The 22,410-nt window shown below is 50.5% G+C and overlaps 3 protein-coding genes across 4 annotated transcripts in view; 2 read left to right on the top strand and 1 right to left on the bottom strand.

Moving 5' to 3' along the window:
- Nucleotides 1-2,702: 2,702 nt before the first annotated feature.
- Nucleotides 2,703-8,295, top strand: lrrc3b (leucine rich repeat containing 3B). Of its 2 annotated transcripts, none has more exons than XM_057021084.1 (2): nt 2,703-2,885; nt 4,944-8,295. In XM_057021084.1, exon 2 carries the CDS (start codon nt 5,078-5,080, stop codon nt 5,858-5,860), a length of 783 nt encoding a protein of 260 aa, XP_056877064.1. In that variant the 5' UTR covers nt 2,703-2,885; nt 4,944-5,077; the 3' UTR covers nt 5,861-8,295. The 2 variants fall into 2 exon arrangements, with proteins under 2 accessions (XP_056877064.1, XP_056877063.1); XM_057021083.1 differs by having other exon boundaries at nt 2,703-2,895.
- A 3,956-nt stretch (nt 8,296-12,251) lies between these two features.
- On the top strand, nt 12,252-21,637 carry eepd1 (endonuclease/exonuclease/phosphatase family domain containing 1). The gene is made up of 7 exons (XM_057021024.1): nt 12,252-13,427; nt 17,766-17,817; nt 19,814-19,924; nt 20,027-20,161; nt 20,444-20,567; nt 20,639-20,833; nt 21,254-21,637. Exons 1-7 carry the CDS (start codon nt 12,580-12,582, stop codon nt 21,442-21,444), a joined length of 1,656 nt encoding a protein of 551 aa, XP_056877004.1. The 5' UTR covers nt 12,252-12,579; the 3' UTR covers nt 21,445-21,637.
- Nucleotides 21,638-22,346: 709 nt separating this feature from the next.
- matcap2 (microtubule associated tyrosine carboxypeptidase 2) overlaps nt 22,347-22,410 on the bottom strand; it is a 4,870-nt gene continuing 4,806 nt past the window's right edge. Inside the window, 1 exon segment of the mRNA XM_057021034.1 lies at nt 22,347-22,410. This exon segment is cut by the window's right edge and continues 640 nt beyond it. The gene's annotated coding sequence lies outside the window, so the exon portion shown is untranslated.

Below are 22,410 nucleotides of genomic sequence, written 5' to 3'. Positions count from 1 at the left end.
CGTTAGCATGTTAGCATTAAATTGAGGTTTATGTTGAACAGTGGGCTGTGTGAGAACAGCTCCTCGCACTCGTCGTCGTCGTGGCCTTGGTGGAGATTATTGGTCGGGCTGATAACAGCTTCCTGACGGGCTGCGGATGAATTTTCATTATGAGCAACTGAGAACTGCAAACACGCTGTGATTAATTTGTCCTGAATCAGCTGCCTTCTCTCGTCTGGCTCCTCTCTGGGAGATCACCGACAAATGCCGGCGTCTTCCCAGCAGCCGGCAGAAGGAGGAAAAGGGGCTTCGACCATCTGCTCTTTTTCAAATATGGCAGCAAAAACTGTTTTTCATGCGCCGATGTTCATGTGGCTGCAGCTCCATCTGCGCCTCAGCGTGAAACGGTCGACGATGGCACCTCGTCTCCCAGCAGCCCGGTGAGAGGTTCCACTGTATCAGCCATCAGCTCTCCTTGGAACCTTTCATCGGGTTTCATCTGGTAAATCAGGAATTTGAGGCCTTTTAAGGCTTCGAGGCCTTGAACTTGTTCATTATCCCAACGTCACGATTAAACGTCTGTTGGGCTTTTGATTCTGGATCAGAACCAAACTGTTTCCTGTCATTAGCAGAATAAAGGTGTTGGAATCATCATCGCTGAGCTTGGTAACCCCAAAATAAACCGACACCACATCTACAAACCCATGTGGCCACAGGTTTTTTATCTTTGACCCCCCCTGGTGGCTGGTTCCTGTAAGAACCACGACAAACAGACCAGAAGGAATCTGAAGGTGTAAAGTTATTGTTGTGATCTTTCCAACAGATGGTTCCTGTGTGTACGGAGGCAACAAACGTTAAGATTATATATAGAAATAAGAACATCGGGTGTCTGAAACGGAGAAAACTGTTTGTGGTCTGAGTGAGATCGCCATGGTGACGCCCTCTGTGTCCGTATCAGTTCTTGGGTCAATGCGGTGCGAGCACGAGGTTCTCCCAGGTGAAGAACCTGAGACCTTTTCGGGGGCCCGTCGTGGCAGATGCAGGGAAAAGGTCGAGCGCCCCCCTGGAGCTGGGTGAGGACAGACAGATCCTGATGGCGAGCCAGCCGGGCCAGTTCCCCTGACGGTCCATCTCCTCCCTCCGACACTAATGAGGCTGGACGCGTTGGCAGAGCCAAGGGCTGACGATCAACACAGCAGAACCTCGACGGATCTCCCACGTGATGGATTTCAGCCTCTTCGGCACGTTTAATAAAGAGAATGCGTCAAACTTGGCCTGAGATCGGAGATTTGATCTGATCAGGCTGAGATTTTTGAATCCTTTTAGAGGATTTCAGCTCCGAGTCATTGAGAGCTTTGCTGTTCTCCCAGATTTTGAATCTCCATGTTTGTGTTCGTGACGTGTTTGCTTCCAGCCGCTCCCATTTTTTCCCGGGTTTTCTCTTCAGCCGGCTGAATGTCGGAGCTGCGAAGCGATTTTGGGAATGACAGAGGCGTGCTGACGCTAGGAGCAACGTGAAGATCTCTGTCGGGAGCAGATGAGGCCGCGACGGTTGGATGATCACATCCTCTTCATATTTAATTGCAGCACGAAGGATTTTTATAGCTTCTTCATTTGAGGCCACCTTCAGAATGTGCGTCTCCAGCCTTCTTCTCACAACTTATCTCTTCTTGTTTCAAGTTGGTACAGCGACAGCTCCGCACACCGCCAGCAGGGGGCGGCATTTCTGTCCATCAGCAACAATCAACCTTTCTGATGATTTCAGATCCTTTTCCCACATCCTGCACCTGAGCTGAAGCCCCGCCCCCTGCGGAGCGGTCTGACCTTTGTCTGAGAACATCACCGATCGATGAACAATGTTTGAAGGCGTCGGCCTGAAACCTCCCACTGCTCCCACACCTCCCAGTCCGTCTTCGTGTGGCTCCATCGGACAGTTCAGGGTCCCCTCGGGCAGCTGGTCTGACTGCTGTTGACCTTGAACAACAGGAGCAACGGAGGCCAATTCTCAGCTCCTGAGGGATGATCCCAGTCTGGTCCAGAATCAAACCGCTTTGTCTGGCGTTGACCCAGAATGTTCTCACTGGGTTACTTTATAAACCTGATTCTCGCCCCCATGAGGGGGCCCTTGTCCTGGTTTATTTTAATTTCTCATTCCTATTACCACCAGAACAGAGACAATAACTCTCACTCCATGAAAACGTGCCTTGTCACATGTTTGCTTTGTGGGAACAGGTTGTTTGACAGCCTCGAACAAAGCGCGTGATAAAAGTCACGCAGTTCCGGTGTGAGCTTTTTTCCATCACGTAACCAAAGAATTCCTGCTGTGACCCGGTCAGATTTGTTCTAGGTGAAATGTTCCGTCCATTCAAACCCAACATGATGATGGACCTTCATTCATTCAACCTGGTCTCCACAGCAACTTCACGGTTGCATCAAGTTGCGGCTGTTTGTCACAGCTCCGACAGGAAACCAGGTTATGGTATTTTCAAAATAAGAGCACGAATTGGCCAGAGGTGTCCAAAAGGTGTGTTTGCAGGCAAAATATTTATATTTAACGAAAATTTGTGTGAAACCATACTAAACTTCTTCACTGGAACTCAAAAGTTCCCATTTCAGCATAATGGCAAAAAAATACAGAAAAGGACATTGACAATATAACCATAATAAAGAATCGAGCTTTAAAATTGAATCCGTGCCCGGAAGTCGTTATGGTAGCACGTGCGACTTCACACAAAGAGCCCCTCCCTTTTCCCATTCAGTGCTTCATACTGGGGGGGTAAACGATGCAGATTCACACTGCGCCTGGCGCACCGGGGAGCCGACATTGTGGCGGACAGGGCGGCCTCGGAGCCCCGCTCAGCTGGTGCCTGTGATCCGGGCGTCGTGCAGCCCTCCGGCCGCTGACGGTGTGTGCAGGTGAGCCTCGTGTCGCCTGTTGCTCATCGTGTCTGCTGCATGTCTGCGTCTCGCTGCGTCCACTCGGCGGCGCAGCGACGAATTGATTGAAGCTCTTCGTTGTGATCGGTTATTGATGACGGGTTTGTCTTTCAGCTCGGACACCTCGCAGGTTCCAGCAGGTGCGTGGTGTTTTCCACGCAACCTTCTCTCAGACGCCATTAAAAGAAATGATGAGTGTTTCACAGCACATGAAATAAATGTGCGTTTCCCCACCTTTGAATATTGGAACGGCAGCCATCAGCTTTAGAAATTCCCATTTTGTTCGATTCCAACTTTATTCCTGGCTGCAGCCCGCTGATCTGCGTTCAGCAGAAAAGGAGCGTGCAAAGTTAAATGCTGATGTCAGGCAGGTTAATGTGAGCTGATGTGGCTCCGTGACAAGTGTCTGTTAGTCTGGGGAAGAAACGCATCAAACTCTCTACGCTGTTTCCGGTTTACCGCTGGTGTTTACGGTGGTCCGGTTGTGAGTGTTGGTGTTTGCTCAGGTCTCACAGACGGTGGGCTGTGTTTAGACAGGCGGTCACGTGACTGCACACGAGCTCACACGCACCTCTCACGCACAGTTGCGATCCTGCAGGTTCTGAATGTGCATGTTCCGGATCCATGAGCTCAGGTTGATTCGCACCTGCCAACATGGAAGAGTAACATTTCCTGAGGGAGAGTCCAGTGAGAGGGATCCATCGATCCAGTGATCCCCGAATGAACCGCTGCACTGATGAACAACAGGGGAAACATCAGGATTGGCAGCTGATTGGTTCCACTTCCCGGTCAGAGACCTCTGGAATGGGTATAAAAGACAGCGAGATAATGACGTCACTGTCTGGGAACTTTCTCCAGAAGAAGGAATGAATAAAGTCTCTCCCAGAGTCTTTTAGTTTCTGGTGTGGATCCTCCAGTAGAGAAGATCTAGTGAACTGCTACCAGAAGAACCACAGATGGAGGTAGAACTGCAACCTGCCAACACACGAGTCTTCTCTGCAGCAGCTTGTATGAAGGATGAATATTTAATGGGAACTGTGGATTCTCTGGGTCTTACATCATGTTTCAGGCTGATCCACACGCTGTAATCCCTCATTTCTTGAAGCTGCTCTGACCTTTCAGGGTCTCAGACGTAATCCCAGAGGCGGCGTTACGGCCGGCGGTCGGCCGCACCGGCCTTCTGCCGAAGGTCTGACGGTATCTGTTCCAACCGTGGACGTGGTCAGGAGCCGAGCTCAGAGCTTCGGGAGTAACTGGAGGTTCACGTCTGAGGAGGGTTGAACCCAACAGTTCTGCCTGTTTTTGCTTCGTCATGCTGATGTGGAACGTTTCGGATGATCTGGCGGAACGGAGCGGCTCCTTTCCAGGATGTGGGCGTAGCGAGCCCCGCGTTCTGCCTGGCTCCAGGTCGCCTGATGTCATAATCCAATAAAACCGTTTAATATAGGAACGTTTTTATCCATGACCTCTACGATCCATCCATCCGACCACTTCCTGTTGGTACTCCTAATAAGGGTCAGGGGGTGGAGCCTATCCCAGCAGTCAGCAGGTGAGAGGCAGGACTCCACCCACCAGCAGTGGGAGGAAACCAGAGAACATAAGAACCAGTCAGGAAGACTGGAGTCGTACTGAATCCCAGAAGCGTCCTGCTGTGAGGCGCCTGTGTTCACCCCTGACCCCGTGGATTTACATTGTATATGCTAAAGGTCAGGGGTCACGTGCCTGTGACCAGACTATTTATAGACGGCTTTTGTAGCTCAGAGTTCTTTACATCGCACGCTGCTATTTTGGGGATTGAACCAAAGACCTTGGTGACAGCCGCTTATTTTAGGTGATGCGTTTACAGCGGTCAGAAACAGCTGGTCCGTTTTGCGTCCCTGGCTGTCCGATCCGGTCCAAACTTGTCTCGGCAGCGTCCAGTCTCAACAGCGTCTCGTTTATTTGGGGAAGGAAAATACGACCCAAACGTTGTTTGTGGTGATGACTAACAGGTCACCTCTGTCTCTCTGTTTTGAAACTCTCTTTAGGACTCAAGGCAGCATGAAAACATCTCACATCTGGGTCGGCGGGGCCTGAGGAACGCTCGCCACTATGCCATGCGTGTAAGGGATCGGCGGTGGTGTTGTGGCCCCAGACGGGATGCGGCTGATGGTCGGTCAGTATGACTCTGCTGGACTTGTGGCTGTCCCGCTCCATCCCCATGTGCCTGCTCCTCCAGAGCCTTGTCCTCATGGCGCTGTGCTTCCCCTCGGCCAGCATGTGTCCGAAGGGCTGCATGTGCCAACGTGACCCCCACCTCCACGGCCTCAACGTCACCTGCAGCCAGTCCCGGCTCAAAGAGATCCCCCCCAGCCTTCCGGTGGACACCGTCCTCCTGAGGCTCGACCACAACCAGATCGGCGCCGTGCCCGACCAAGCCTTCCACGGACTGAGGCTTCTGAGGGAGCTCAACCTTTCGTACAACGCCGTGGAGACTTTGGGAGAAGGTTCTTTCAGCGGCATCGAAGCGGCGTTACAAGTTCTGGACCTGTCGCACAACCGCATCACTAGCGTGCACAAGGATGCCTTCGCCCGCCTCAAGGCCCGCATCATTGTGGACGACAACCCCTGGCATTGCGACTGCGCCCTCCAGCAGGCCATCAGCGGGATGGCTCATAACCACGAGGCGTCCGCCCGGGTGCTCTGCAGGAGCTCCGAGCTTCTGGACCAGGAGGGGCGCCCCTTCTTGGCCGTGGACACGGACCTCTGTAATCTGACTAAAAGGACCACAGACTACGCCATGCTGGTGACCATGTTCGGCTGGTTTGCCATGGTCATTTCCTACGTGGTGTATTACGTGCGGCAGAACCAGGAGGATGCCCGGCGCCACCTGGAGTATCTCAAGTCTCTTCCCAGCAAGCCCAAGAAACCGGACGAGGCCGACGACATTAGCACCGTGGTTTGAGTGAGCAAAACCAAAAGAGGATCCAAAATTTGTCGTGTTTACAGACTTTTAGGTAGCGCTAGTCCCCGAGAGCTGTTCATCCGTAGTAAAACTTTGTCGTACGTTGGTGTTTGGTTATGAGCGACCTGAGAGGAAATGAGAGAGAATCTTTTAAAAAAAATCCAGTATCGGGGAATCATTTTTGGTACTTTTGGGCTTTTGGGCTCAAAGTGGAATTTCTACTGGTTCCCCTGAGGAGATCTTTACATTTCTAAAATCCTTATTTTTTACTGAAATGTGGTTTTCGCGTTTCTGCCCCTCGTTGATGTTTGTACGAGTCTTCATTTCAGTTTTAGAAATATGCTCCTAAAAATCGGAAGCAGTCGGGGAAATATCGTCGATAAAGTTCTGTTGGATTTTATTTTGTAAAATTGAGCAGAATTCCTTCATGGAATTTCGTATTTGAGGCCAATCCACAATATTCTCTCTTTCTCTCTGTCTCTCTTCTTTTTTTACACAGATAGAAGGTAAAATTTTGAAATTCTAATCTCAGGTGTAATTATTGAGGTTATCATATTTTGAAATTCAGATTTGGAATATCCAAAAATAATTATATTTGTAACAGGTAAGACCCTGAATTTGATTTCCCAGGGCCCAGATTTTAGTACCTCAGTTCCAGGAACCTTTATAGCTATTCCTAAGGGAATAGCTAACGTTGCCTCTTTCTTTAACCCTTTACAGGCAGACGGATTAAAGATGGATTCAAATTGATCCAAATGTTGGATCATCAGTGTTTGTGAAGTTGGCGACAGCAGCAGACGATGAATCTTCTTTTAATGGTTCTGTCAGCAAACCCAAATATAGGAACCCTGTTTGTTGGTCAGTTGGGTAGATTTGCACGTCCTTCCCCCGGACCGGGACACCCGTCCTGATGTCTGTCCCTCAAGGTTGCATGTTTTCAATCTAGTCTTGTTTTCTAATTTCTGTAAACCTGAAACTGTTTGAAAAGCTCGTCCCTGTTGATTGACAGCGACATCACTGCTAACGTGTACGTTTACGTGTTTACAAAGTACCGTTACGTGTTGGTTCCGTGTCAGTGACAATGGTTGTAAAACACCACATCGGTTTTGAAGTTTGATGCGAATCTTCTGGTAAACTTGAGGTCAGATCCACGTGTCCCATTTCAGAGATCCCTCCAAAATGTCGGTGTGGTGGATAGCTAGCATTTAGCCCGGCCATCCTATTTCACGCAGTTTTTATCGTCTTGCTAACCAAAACTCCAGATCAGAAGTATCATGAACTGTGAACTTGATTGCTAACATTTTGCCAACATCCTGGACATTCCATGAGGAAATGACAACAATGACGTTGTCACGGTAGCCAAGATGTCTACCTAGCAGGCTGGTAAGCTAAGTCTATAACAGTGACATTTACATGGGAAAGGCAACATAAAAATACAGTTCTGGTGACTCGGCTAGGCTTGCGTTCACGTTGAGAAATCGAGTCGCCGTTTCAAAAGTTATTCTGACGTTTATTCGTGATGTCTTCAGTAAGTTTCTCTGCTGACCAACACAAGCACAACATCTGTCTGAACTCCTTATCGCTTTTAATTTCTGGGCGCGTTGTTTGGAGTCGTGTAGTTCAAACAACCTTAAACCAACAGCTTGGTCTCCGGCACTGTGGTATTAAGTCTAACGTGAAAAAAAAACCCGATAAATTGCCACGAAAGCTTCGGACCAGGCTGCCAACACATGCATTTCCCTTTAATGCAACTGAAATGCTGAGGGAATGTCACCGCTATCGTTTCGTTACTCACTCAAACAACAGAGGAACCACCTGAAGGCCGCATGAAGAACTGCACAGGAAGCGTTAAAGCTCGCGTTAAAGACTTCCTGTGATTGTCGTACTCCGGGCCGACGTCTTGTTCGAGTTTCAGTTCGTCGGGTTTTGTACAGTTAAAGTGGCGTCGTTGCAGCGAGGGTGTAATTAGACAACTGTAGGGTCGCATGTAAATATAAATGTTGTGTGAAATACCAGAATCCCTTTAATTAGATGTTCTTGATTGTGCAACTTCCCTTAACTTTGACTGGTAACCTGATCCTCCCTGGGACAGGAGGGGGGTCAATGCATGTCGAGGGTAACCAAGCACAGTGTAGCCAAGTACTTTAGAGTATTTCTAAGTGCCTGAATACTCGTCTGACCACTTTGAAAGTTCCCATTTGGTTCTTCCACCTCTGCTCTGTCAGATCTCACAGCTGCTGCATTAGTGGGTTATTTTGCAGAAACAGTCGGTTCTGCTGATGTGAACTGCTGTCCGGCTCAACTTCCATCTTCCGTTTCCCAGTTTTCCATGCACAGATGGCACCTGATCACATGGAATTGAAGTGTCGTGACTCTGTTGTAATGGAATGGCACAAAGAAAATGAAATAAAGAAGGTCCGCATCGAGTCCTGTGACATTTGTGTTTAAGTTTTTTATTTAAACTCCATCCTTGCGTCTACGCTGCTGCCGCTGGCCTTTTTGTTTAACTTTCTCAGGTTGCAGAAAAAACTCTGTCCTTGTTTAAATAGAAGCTTTTTTCTGTTTTCATACCAGCCTGTTCGTCCAGACCGTCGAGCTCACATTTCATCCACTAAAGTAAATGTTAGCGGTGTTTTTCTGAAGCTAACGAGCCCGGATGAACGTAGCCTTTGTGTCATTAGGCTGGATCCAAAGTAAGTAATGATTTCGTGGGGGGGGGGGGGGGGGGGGGGGTCAATGACACGACCTGGTAAAATTCTGCCAGTTTCTGTGAAACCTGTGAAACCTCCTGAGAGGAGGTTAAAGGTCATGCCAGCCTGAGGCCGTGACCAAACAGCTGAATTCTGGGTAAAACCAGAGACTCCATTGAATGAACTATTTTACTAATTAAACAGTAAATCTTGGTTTTTTTATCTGCTGTTTAATTCGGTAAAATAATCACAATAATGATACAACAACCTGCAGCTGCAGCTGAAATAATCCCATTTGTGTACTTAATAACAGTAATTATAGTTCAATTTGCTGTTAATAAGTTGGACCCTGATGTTCTGACCATAAATCAGTCCAACAGAAAACCTTTAAGTTCTCAAACTCCGCTGTTGAAGTTTTGTGTCCTTGTTTTTCACTCTCTCACCAACACGTGTTTGAAGGTGTGTATGAAGGTGTGTATGAAGGTGTGTATGAAGGTGTGTTTGGTGTCAAACAACGAGCAACGAGTTCATCACAATCCTGCTCCTCATTCAGATGTTTTTCTTCTTCTCTGCAACACAAAAAGATGCAAAAGAAGAATATAACGCCAACCAAACCTAAATAAAGAGCTGACGTGTATGTGCATGTCCAAGGATCCCCCCCCCCCACCCCCACCCCATCCCCATGATGGAAGATGCTGAATCATAATTTCATCTGTTCCACACGGAAAATGGATCCATGAAAAGACCATTTGGGTCACAGATGGTTTGTTAGTCATTTCATGTGGCGCCCATTATTGAATCTGCCGTTAAAAATGGACGACAGCGGTGAAGACACGGAGATCTTCATCAACTTCAGTGATGTTGAGGCTCAGAGGAGACCCCAGGGGGGCTCCAGGGTGGACGGGGGTCTTCATCATCTTCATTATTCACCACTGATGCTGCGTTCATAAATGTGCCCTGGTCAAAGATGCAAGATAAGAACAAACGATAACATCTGACCCTTCACTGATGTAAACGATCATTGGTTCTGCTTACGTATCTGCCCTCACCTGGGAGGACAACATCACACCTTAGTTTGTACTTTTATCAAACACATTCATTTCAACGCATCTTTTGGGATGATCGGCCATTGGAAGCTTGTGTTTCATCCTCTCTCTCTCTCCCTCTCACACACACACGCACACACAACCTCACACACGCTGGTATTCAGCTTTGTTGTGTTTCTTGTGCTATTCGGATTATTCCATTGACTCTGTCTGAAACGCAACGAAGCGGTAACAACCATGAACCCCGCTGCAGGAGGGCCACTCTGCCCCCTGCTGGCGGGTGCTGCTACTACAGCATGATCGGTTTGATGCCACTTGCCTCCAGCAGGGGGCAGCACCGAACTGAAAGATGCCTTTGATCGGTCTTCTCGGGTTATCAGGGGCTGTGACCTTTCACTCTGACATCATCTCAGTGGACTTAAAACTCACATTTGTGGGTTAAAGGTTTACAGCTCACCCTCACGTCATCGTTGCCAACTTGGCAGCCAAACCCACGTTCTCCTCCAGGGGCTAGTTGACGTCTTTCAGCTGTTTTAACCTTTCGAGGACAAACCAACATGCTGCTTGTCATTCACCAGGGTGCTGAGGGGATTTTCAAGCAGTAGAAATAGTGCTGAGGGAGGGTTCTGGTGCGCTGACGACCAGTGTTCAGGGGTTAATGTTTCCTCAAGGCGTTTCTACGCATTCCTGTGTGGGTCTGACGGTGTTTTAAAGGATTTTAAGGAAATATTGGTTTTAGCTTTTCTCTGGGTTTCATGTGGCTGCGAGATGTTTGACCATTTACCCCAAACAAGCTGAATATGACAAGCAAAATATGATCCGTGTGATAGTTTTACAGGGAGGACCGGGGCGTCCCGTCCACTGTTGACATTCACCTGCTGCTGTCGGCTGCAGGGCCGCGAGGTCTGACAGGAAATCGATTCACTGCTCCAACAATGCGGAAACATCAGATCACTGGTTCATCTATTGACCTAAGCTCCGACATTCTCAAACAGAACCTGGAGTTTTGGACTCCTGAGGCTCTTGGGTCAAATGTGGAACATCACGCCACAGCCTTCAGAGGCCTGCAGCAGCCTCTCTGCTTCCTGATTGGACACAGGCTGAGAGGCTCCAGGTGAAGAACCAGTTAGGAAGGTAAACACTTAAAGCCCACGTTAGCCCACAAGAACAGCCCACCACAGGGACACAAGTCAAGTCCCACCATGTCTAGGAAGACCCAGAGCCGTCCTTATCAGTACAACCTTGTACCTTAGTGGGTAGTTTCAGTTCTGGGTGAGTAGACTGATGAGCCGTGGGGCATTTTTAATAAAAAGCAACTTCCTGTTACAACATGGCAGCGCAGTCGGATCAACAGACGACTTCAGACCTCCACCCGAGATACCTGAAACAAGTCACTTTTTGTTTCACTGAGAACTGAACACATTTATTGATTCGAATTAAAAATATTTCTCCTGTTCTGTTGGAATCCCGATGCAGATACAGCACACCGACTGTAGGCGGCGCCGTTCACACGCATCGTTCAAAAATAAACAACAAACAAGCGGAATAAAGAAAAACACAAGAAATGTGGGATTTCTTTGTTCTGTCTTCATATCTGAAGGCCTCGCTCATGCGCTGGGCTCGGCCCCCACACACACAAGCCTGGGCTCAGAACTTTGGCCCCTGCGTTTATTCTTCCTGGTGGTCTTTGAGCCTTCATGTGGAACCAGCCTCCTTCTGAATCTGCCCTAACAACATGGCTGCAGGGTCAGAGGGCTGCCCAAGCCGCCCCATCATGGGTCAAATCTGAGGTCTGGTCTGAGTTTTGTTCAGGAAACATTTCAGGATTTCTTCAACCTTTCAGGAATATTATCGTTCTTAGTAAACTTGATCACATTCGAAGCTTAATCAAGTCTTCCTTCGTGTTCTCTGCAGCACGGAACCCTCTTGGATTTTGGATCTTGGATGTTTTGTGGTGGAAATCCTCTTTATCCGTGTTGCATAAGAGAAGATGTGATTTTATCTCATGGAACTTTGTGACAGGAAGCAGCAGTGATCTGAGCTGCAGCTCTGGATGAACTTTGCAACCATTAGACAGAGTCAACAGAAAAATCTTTTCTTACGTAACCGTTTCGAATCAGAAAGCGTGTTAATTGTGAGAGGACTAACAGGAACCTGACCCAGAACTTTAGAATGCTTCGCAAGATGCCAAGAAGCACACAAACTGCTTCAATGTTGAATTCTTTATAAAATAAAATCCTGGGAACGTGGGAAAACTCCTACCTTTCACGATATCCCGACCAGCCCTCTGTCCCTGACCCAGAACATTTCAGCTTGGTTTAATGTCCCTAAATGCTATTTGATTTGGACCCTCTGGAAATCTATGAGAAGATTAAATGGTGATGAGTTTAATTATCTTGATTGGTGCTGAAAGACAACCATGATAATCTAGTCAGGTGGTGATCGCCTCTGCGGGTGATGACGTCACATGCTGGATATTCTTTGAATGTTGATCGAATTCTCTGAAAAGAGAAGTCCGACCACAAAATCGTGCTCGTTAAAGACGGACTACAAACGTTGTAGTTTTCTTTTCTCGCCTGACGCTTTTATTTTGACACTTCCGGTGTTCACGGCTGCGTGAACCACGTCATTTGACGTCGGGGACGACGATCCTATTGACGCGCGCGCCGGTGTAGCTGTCAGAAGAGTGCATGTGAGGCCGGGCTGACAGCGCTCTGTTGGAGGGCAAAGTTTCCACCGAGGCCGCCAGAGCAGCTCTTTAACCCCGCAGAGTCCGACCGCAGCTCCGCGGGATCCGTCGCACCGAGGCCCCGCACGCAGCATGCGAGCGCGTCCGCGCGCACCGCCGACTTTAAACGCAGCGTTGTGCGGGGGTGCGTGAGAGCTCGCTGGTAAATGCGTGCGTCGCCTCTGTGGTTTCCATGGTGATCGTTCTGTCCGCCTGTTCCGTGTCTGACCCGAGCCCCGGACACCCGCTGGAGCCATGGGTGGGAGTCTGGGCTGCCACCGCTCCATCCCCAAGGACCCCACCGACTTCAGCTGCGGCAAGCGCAAGTTCAGCGCCGCCTGCAACTTCGGGCACATCCTGGTGAACCAGGAGCGGCTGAACATCAACACGGCCACCGAGGAGGAGCTCATGACGCTGCCGGGAGTCAACAGAGCTGTTGCGCAGAACATCGTGGAGTACCGGGACTGTATCGGGGGGTTCAAAAAGGTCGAGGACCTGGCTTTGGTGAGCGGGATCGGGGCCACCAAACTGGAGGTGATTAAACTGGAAATTTGCGTGTCCAGCAGGACCAGCTCGTCCCAGCACTCCCCGTCGTCGCTGCGTAAAGAGCTGGATCACCACCCGTGCACGGGCATGAACGTCAACACGGCCACCCCTGCGCAGCTCATGAGCATCAGGGGCATCACCGAGAAGATCGCCAAGAACATTGTGGCGTACCGCGTGGAGCACGGCCCGTTCCGGAGCATCGAGGACCTGGTGAAGGTGAACCACATCAACGGCTCGCTGCTCGACAAAATCCGCTTCCAGGTTTTCGTGGAGCGCTCCAGGGCGCCGTCCACCAACACCAACGGAGGGCTGACCTGCACCACCAAGTCCCACCCGAGTCCCACCTCATTCAGCATCAAGAGCGACGACCTGGACCTTCCGCCCGGAGGTCCGACCCAGATCATCTCTGTGCGGCCCATCGTGGAGCCCCCGGCCTGCCTGCGGGACGGGAAGCCCGTGGTGCGCCTGGGAACCTGGAGCCTGCAGGGCTGCTCCTGTGACAAGGCCAACAACCCGGGGGTGAAGGAGGTGGTGTGCATGACCCTGCTGGAGAACGAGTGAGTAGAACCTGCTGACCTCCTCAGAGTGTCAATCATAAACGGATTATCTTCTGGAATTAGTCGCAGTACAAATACGGCAAATTATTGAGGTTATTAGGAACTCCAACAAGTATGAGGCAATTAAAAATATTTCAGTCTGAAGGACTTGTGGCAAGAATGAAGGTTATTCTGGTTAACCTTTATGTTGTCTCTCAGTTCCAATGAACTACGGGCTAATATGAGTCACATATTCAAAAGAAACGGGAAGAAGTGAAAAGAGTCAACGGTCCAACATGTGAGATTTGGTGGCATCTAGTGGTGAGACTAAATATGGGAGCTGTTTACTGCCGTGTCCGAGAAGCTACGGTGGCTGCGGGGGGCCAAAGTAGGCTTATGTTGAGGTCTGAATAAGTTAAGTAAAGTGGGAAAAGTGTGTGTGTGTGTGTGTGTGTGTGTGTGTGTGTGTGTGTGTGTGTGTGTGCCCGCATGTGTGTATGTTTGAGGCCTTTCCAGTGAGATGCTGCTCCGCTCTTAAGAAGCTGAAGGTGTCAGGAAGCTCAACACTTCACAGGTGGAACTTCTCCATCGTCCTCCCGCCTCCCTCACGCTCTGCGGCTGCTGTCAGTCATGTTGGCAAACGCCACCACACCCAGTGCAAACATCAGGAGCAGTCCCCCCCCCCCACCACACACACACACACACACACATTTCTTCTGTTCCCAAACCCATGGAGACTGTACTGATTGGCTGTTGTCACGGAGGAGTTGTGTTTGTACAGTTCTCAGGCTTCCTGGTGTGAGCGATCACAAGACCCGGGCTCCGGCGTGCACACTTCCTGGATTTCCTCCAGGCACCAGACGAGAGCTACTACAGTTCAATGACCCTCACCGCGGGAAAGACTGCAAACTGCGTCAGGTCCCCGTGTCCCTGACGGCCCACTGGTGTTAGTGAGCAGGCAGACGTTAGTCACAGCGCCACCGCAGACACAGGGGAAGTGAAAGAGCCACCATTAGGAAGGCTGAGATGGATCCAGTTCCCCCCCCCCCCAGTAGAGAGGAGGTGCTCCAGGGACTCTGTTCACTCAGGTCTTTGTACTCGTCTCTTACATCACACAGACGGCTGCGTCTCTGTAGCTGTGCAGACCCTCACGTGGCGACGCATGTGTCTCACAGCACCGCCAAGCTGCACCCAGGGCATCAGACAATGCCACCACCCCATCCCCCCACCCCCGGGGAGAGACCCAAACCTCCTCAAATTGAGGAATTAAAGCAGGGAAGTGACCTGTGCTCATCGCCACGCAATCTCTCCGACTTCCTCACGAATCATCTGATGGCACCTCTGACGTCATCGTAGTAAACGCACATTCTGAAAACCCACTTCCTGTTTTGTTCAGACCAGAGGTTCACTACAGGACGCCGGAACTCTGAGGTCTGGGCTGACCCCAATCATCTGAGTTGTCAGACAGAACCCAGGAGGAAGTTTCCTAGAGGGGGTTAGTAGGACCAGAATGATGCCAGCAGCTCAGCGTTCTGCTGCTCGGTGGTTGATTGTCTTTCCTGGACAGACTGTTGCCCCGTAGCCACCTCTGCTCACCAGAAGAAGGATGGAGAGTTAAGCTGGGAGAGGCAGGAGATGGAGCTTGTTTCCCTCTGCTGCTTGGCTCCAAGGTTTGTTTTGGGCAGCAGCTGATGATTCATCTGTCACAAGCAGCCCCGAGTCACCGGGAATAAAAGAAATGGCCCAAATAAACGGCAGCCGGGCTGGAAGCACAGGGACGGCTCTTCCCACTCTGACATCCTGGGTTCCAGCTCAGACTCCAGTCTATGTGATACTGCAGAAACCATAAAGATGCTTCTTGTGTTGATGATCAGTAAAGAGGTTTCAGAGCAGGAGGTGCTGAAGGTCACAGAGCTCCATCACTTTTCTCTAGTTGTGGCGACACCACTGAGGAAGTGACATCATGGAGGACACCAGAACCAGGATACAAGTCAGTTCCGTCTGAGTACTGACGAGGAATCGGTGCCACCTGCGGGGAAGAGAGATGTTTGAGGATCTGACTGTTGTTGAGGTTAAATATCACCAGACTGTGTTACGCCTGTACCGGGGACCCGGTGGGATCCCGACCTGAGAACACCCCAACTCTGAGAAACATTCTGGTTTTTCACCGTACATTCCTCCGTAAATACACAAGCTGCCAGGTACGATCCCGGTGCCCAGGTGGGTACTTGATCAGCCCATTTCATCAACTACATACTTGGGACAGCGGGGCATCCCACAATGCTTTTCCCCTGAGCCAGCAATGGCAGAAAGTACGTCAAAAGTTTACAAGTCAGTACTTGTGCACTTAATAGTGATAAATGGCTCTAGATGAGTCACCTGTTAAGACAAACCCCGCCCCTTTTCTGTGGCGTGGCAAAGTTACTCCCAAATCAGCCCCACAACCGTCTGGTGTTTATTCAGCCTTAAGAACATTGCATTAGTTTGCTAACTTATCCTGGTTCGATTTGTAATTACAACATTACAAAACCAGTTTGGCAACAAACTGGCAGCGTTCAGACACTCCGGATGGCGTTCAGCACGACCTCCTCTGTCTGCACGTGTGGGCGGTGACTTCTTCCTCACGAGAGCAGATGATCGAGAGGTCCCAAGTGTTCTAGAACCCTCCTCAGACTGGCTGGAGTGGTCAAACACAGTGGAGGCCGAAGTCACCAGGACGCTGGGGTCACGAGGACACTGGGGTCACGAGGACACTGGGGTCACCAGGACGCTGGGGTCACGAGGACACTGGGGTCGCCAGGGCGCTAGGATCACGAGGACACTGGGGTCACCAGGACGCTGGGGTCACGAGGACACTGGGGTCCCCAGGACGCTAGGATCACGAGGACACTGGGGTCACCAGGACACTGGGGTCACCAGGACACTGGGGTCACCAGGACACTGGGGTCACGAGGACACTGGGGTCACCAGGACGCTGGGGTCACCAGGACACTGGGATCACCAGGGCGCTGGGGTCGCCAGGACACTGGGATCACCAGGGCACTGGGGTCACCAGGACACTGGGGTCACCAGGACACTGGGATCACCAGGACACTGGGGTCGCCAGGACACTGGGATCACCAGGGCACTGGGGTCACCAGGACACTGGGGTCACCAGGACACTGGGATCACCAGGGCGCTGGGGTCGCCAGGACACTGGGATCACCAGGGCACTGGGGTCACCAGGACACTGGGGTCACCAGGACACTGGGATCACCAGGACACTGGGATCACCAGGACACTGGGGTCACCAGGACACTGGGGTCACCAGGACACTGGGATCACCAGGACACTGGGATCACCAGGGCGCTGGGATCACCAGGACACTGGGGTCACCAGGACACTGGGGTCACCAGGACACTGGGATCACCAGGACACTGGGGTCGCCAGGTCTGAGCTGATGGAGGGATGTTCAACGGCTGTTGAAAGTTGTGCTGACGCAGCGTTTTGTTGTTTGTTGTTTTGTCGGCGAGGCTCGATGTGGCTCGATGTGGCTCGATGTGGCTCGATGTGGCTCTGGCCGGTGACCAAAGCATCCAGACTGAGCCCAGAAAAGTGAATCTGAAGTCTCCTGCTGACATCCTGGCCCGAACTTGTGGGTTTTCTTGTTTCTGTCTGCAGCAGCCAGACGAGCTGATCTGGGATTAAGTCAGTGATGAAACATGAAACATGGATGCCATCAGAATTATCCTCCACACACAAAACTTTAATGACCCTAAGGCAGGAAATCACCCCCCCGCCTGCAGGGCTGCGTCCTGGTTCGGTCACAATTCTTGTTGTTGCTGATTTTCACTTGTCTGCGGTTTAAGAGTTGTGGCTGATCGTTGCTGAGCTAAACAAATCTGAGTTTGCAGAATTCCCATAATTCCCTGAAGCAGCACAAGCAGAAAGACAGTTACGCAATGTGCATTAGTGGGTCAGAGGTCAAGGGGGTTTAAACTCTGTGTGTGTGTGTGTGTGTGTGTGTGTGTGTGTGTGTGTGTGTGTGTGTGTGTGTGTGTGTGTGTGTGTGTGTGGCAACATTGCGGTTGCATGCTGCTGAGACAGACGCCTCAGTCAGCTGCGCCCAAACTCAACTGTCTACGTTAGCTCATAATGAGAATAAACACGATTAACTGTAGATTAACTGTGGTGGCCTGGGAAGGAACCACAAACTCTCTTTGTTACAGCAGAATCGTGTTTGTTACATAAAAATCCGTTATGGAAACGATGGTGACGTCACGTCCAACTCGGCCGATGAAAAGACTTCATCTCTTTCAAATGTGGTGTGAATTTTTTATGGGTCAAAGTAATAAATGAACGTTCTGTTTCTTTTTCCAGCATCAAATTACTGGCTGTTCAGGACCTGCTGGAGCGGGAGGCTCTGGACAAGGTAAGAGCGTGTGTGTGTGTGTGTGTGTGTGTGTGTGTGTGTGTGTGTGTGTGTGTGTGTGTGTGTCCTTGTCTCTGGACTGTCAACCTCTCCTATTTCTTGGTTCAGATTTAGTTTCGAACTGTGTTAACATTCCCATGTGAATTAGTGGCTATAAATACAACCGTGGTTGCTATGGATTTGGGGGCGTGGCCTCAGTGATGGAACAGTAACGTTCCCCAAAAGGGTTCCTCACATCAACTACTGTCTTCTCTTAAAGAACACTGTAAAGACTGTAGGATCCAGTTGGTTCTGATGAATTCTACATGTGACCTTTGACCTTTCAGCAACAACAACGGCAACATAAATCAGCAACAATGTCGACTCTCTTCGGGATTGTGAGCAGTTTGCTCAGTTTCTTCTTCTATTTTCTGAATGTGAGGCTTGTGCACGGCCTCCACACTTGTTGGCAGCGTCATGATCCCTGCTGGCTCCCAGATGGATCCTGGAACAGAAACTGGATTTCCATAAGAAGGGAAATAGGTCATCAACAGAGAGGGAGAGAGGGTGAGAGGGAAGGAGGGAGGGAGAGAGGGTGAGAGGGGTGAGACTGAGAGGGAGGGAGAGAGGGTGAGAGGGAAGGAGGGAGGGAGAAGGGGTGAAAGGGAAGGAGGGAGGGGGCAGAGGGTGAGAGGGAAGGAGGGAGGGAGAGAGGGTGAGAGGGGTGAGACTGAGAGGGAGGGAGAGAGGGTGAGAGGGGTGAGACTGAGAGGGAGGGAGAAGGGGTGAAAGGGAAGGAGGGAGGGAGAAGGGGTGAAAGGGAAGGAGGGAATGAGGGAGGGAGGGTGTGAGTGAGTGAGTGGGAAGGTGAGGCTCTCTCCCCTTCCTCTCACCCTCTGCCCCCCTCCCTCTCCCCCTTCCTCTCACCCTCTGCCCCTCCCCCTCCCTCTCCCCCTTCCTCTCACCCTCTGCCCCCCCCTCCCTCCCTCTCACCCTCCCCCCCTCCCTCCCTCTCCCCCTCCCTCTCACCCTCTGCCCCCCCCTCCATCCTCTCATCCTCTGCCCCCCCCTCCATCCCTCTCACCCTCTGCCCCCCCCTCCATCCCTCTCATCCTCTGCCCCCCCTCTCCCTCCCTCTCACCCTCTGCCCCCCCCTCCATCCCTCTCATCCTCTGCCCCCCCTCTCCCTCCCTCTTACCCTCTGCCCCCCTCCCCCTCCCTCTCCCCCTTCCTCTCACCCTCTGCCCCTCCCTTAATGATTTGATCTGTCCACAGTTGCCTCTGTGTTCAGGGCGTTGCTAATAAACCCGTCCAGGATTCGCTGCCTCCTCCCTGTAGGTACAAGACTTGATTCCCTCCCCCAGGTGGCTGAATTCTGAAGGTGGATTGAGGCCCTTTGTTTGGGCCCTGCTGTGGTTGGCAGCTTGGGTTCGTAGCGGCCTGTCGGTGGCGCCGTGGCGTTCTGTAACACGTTCTCACATGTACGAGCCTGCTGGTTCGATGGTTCTACCCGGCAGGTTTGATGTTTCGGGGGTGCACACAGCGGCTATTTCAGCCTCTGTTATATTTAGAGTCAGAACAAAAAGCCGAGCTTTGGGTTTTATTTTTATTCTTCACCTTTGCCCTCCAGGACGTTACAGCACAACATTTCAGGCCCCGCTGGCGATGTTGACACAAGAAGTTTCCTCTTTCTCGGTGTATTTCCTCTTGACTTGAAACAGGGCTGTTTAAATGTTGCATTGTTTCTTAACGACTGTATAGAACACAGCGTTTGTTCTGGCAGACGCTCAACGCGGCTGTTTAAAAGGTGCGACGCCGCCCTTGCTTTTATAGATATTTGACAGAAGAAACATACACTTATACATGGAATGTGTGAATATGAAGCAGTCCAGAAACTCTCCTGATTCCCCCTCCCTGTGTGTTTGTGTGTGTCAGACCTGTCCAGGACTCCCAGACCCAGATAAGAACTGTGGTGGAACACATGGCTGGATGACAACGTTCTCTGTTTATGTTGCAGTTCTGCGCAGAGTTGAATCAAGGGACGTTGTCCAGCGTGCGGAAATGGAAGCAGCCCCGGGGGCTGTGGAAATGTGTGGTGTCCGACAGACCCACCGGACACTCCAGCAAGGTGAGCGGCGCCTTTCGCTGGACTGAAGACTTCCATCTTTAGTTTGTAACTACAATCAGAGAACGGCTACATGGCCAATTCCTCACGATCCTGTTCTCACAGGGAGCTGGCTACACTGGTTTTCTGTGGGACAGCTTGTCTGGCGTGGACCTAAGGGACGCGGCGGTTGTGGAGCCTCCAGTTGTCAATGGCAACGGCAACAGTTCCTCTCCTCGTCTATATCTGGCTCACTTTTCAGTAAGTGGATTCCCAAATTAGCTTAAAAATCATTTTCATGAAGCAGCACAATCTTTACATCTGAGTTTAGCTTTTATTAGCCTAAAGCCGATGCTGCTCAGAGACAAACAGGAAGTGGAGTCATGGCGCCCACTTCCTGTTTCAGATGGCCAACTGCTGTGTTACTGTTCCCCTGTCAGCCCTGAACTGTAGCTGTTTCCATCTGGTCAATAACTAATGACAGGTGATCTAGAGAATCCAAAGACTGGTGAGACCTGTGATTTCACCCGTCTGTCTGTGTAGATCGGATCTCTGGAGCTCGCCGTGGTCAACGTTCACACGCAGTCTGCAGCCGCACCAGAGTCCAACAGCAGGAACAACGAGGAGCGTCACCATCTCTGCCACAGCATCCAGGAAACACTCAAAGGTCCGTGTCCACATGGTGACAGAGCGGCGGCCTGTGCACGTCATGCGTGACCTGGTTACTGGTCTCTGCAGGTGAGAAGGAGCTGGTCGTACTGGGAGACTTTGGATGCTCTCCTCAAAGTTCCGAGCTGGATGTTTTGAGGAAGGAGAAGTTCTGTCCGCTGGTGCCGCCCACGCAGTTCACCAACATCAGCACGCGCTCACCTCAGGGCAGCCGCTGTCTAGACAACATCTGGCTGAGCCGCTCCATCAGGAAGGTCTTCTCCGGTAAGACTCCGCCCGGCTCTCATCTCCTGGCTGGTCTTAGTGTCCTCACAGGTCAGGACGGTCCAGACAGACAGAACCGGACTGATGACGGTCAACCATGATTCGGTTTAATCTGAGCATCAGGGGTGATGGCAATAACCCACCAGAACGTCCTGTGTACAAACGCCCCCTCACCAAGGCCAGGGAGGTTGTTGGTGCTGACCGGTGCGATGGCACATTTATGCAACCAGAGAAACATGCTGAAGAAGCAGAGGAAGGGTGTTGTTGCTCATAGCAACAGACACCGTGGAAACAGGAGAGATTTATTGCCTGTAATATCGTCGTCTATCCTTAACTATTTCACTGGTTTGAGCTGATGACGCCATCTTCTGACAGCTATGAGAGTGGTGCTGATTTCTCATGTATCTCGTCCTCTGACAGGCCACTGCATGGTTGTGAGGGAGGGCCTGACCAACCCTTGGATCCCAGACAACTGGTCATGGGGCGGCGTGGCGTCGGACCACTGCCCCGTGGTGGCGGAGCTTTACGCAGACGTGTCCTGTAAGGAGCTGAACAGGCCTGGCGTGGCGGTGGTGGACAGAGGAGACATTACTCCAAAACACGAGCGGTGACGGCGCCCACTGGAAGCAGAACTTTGTTTGGTGTGCTGTGGAGGAACTGGAGTTTCCTGGTGAATGTGAAGGAGCGCCATGTCACCTTTTGGGTTTATTGATCAGATAGAGCCATAAAATGATCAGATGAACTTTAGAGAGAAATGTGCCAAACATTTTCTACATGTAAATAAAATAAAGCTATCGAACTCGCTGTGATGTCGATGGTGCTGGTTCAAACCCGACCAAGAGTCAGCTCCGACCATCAGAACCAGAAGCGTCATCTTCGGTATCTTAGAGGAAATCCTGCCCCCTGGTGGCGGTTTGGCTTCAGTTCACAAACATTTACACGACGGACAGAACTGAAGCTCATCAAAGCTCCGTCGGGGGCCACGAATAAAGGGGGAAGCAGCGTTTCCCGGAGCTCAGAAGGTAATAAATACGGAGAATTTTATTAGATGATCGCTGGGAAAATGTAAGGCTAAACCCGAAATCACCTGGTTTCCAGTTTGCCAGTGAAACCAGATGCTGATGAACAGGAAGTCCAGTCAGCAGACAGTAACCTGTCCACACAGGTCAGGTTACTTTGACACTATCCGGGTTTTATCTCCGTGGTTTCCCGAACAATCAACTAATGCAGTTTTCAGCTTCTCAGCATTAAAGTTTAATTATTCTGAGCTGTCAATCAGGCCTGGAAGTAGGGTGATGAGCACCGAGGGACAGAAAACACACATGGAGGAGTATGAATGTTAAAATGCCCAGATTTAAAATTAGATTTAAACAGCTTCTAATATATTTTGGTGCGTTATTTATGGTATTTTTTTTAGCACAATCTGCTGGTGAAAATACGCATATTAGACACTGTTGGAGTTAAAGAGAATCTAATTTACATTTTAAAACTTCTAATAAATGAAAGACAATGCTTCGTTCATGTTGTTTTATTTAAATTTTTGGTGAAATTCACAAAACTTACTAAAACTTATTAAA

This window comes from Takifugu flavidus, chromosome 21, assembly GCF_003711565.1.
Source record: "Takifugu flavidus isolate HTHZ2018 chromosome 21, ASM371156v2, whole genome shotgun sequence".
NCBI classification, from domain to species: Eukaryota; Metazoa; Chordata; class Actinopteri; order Tetraodontiformes; family Tetraodontidae; genus Takifugu; species Takifugu flavidus.
Note: the sequence above shows the minus strand (reverse complement) of the source record. Positions and strands in the feature narration are given on the sequence as shown.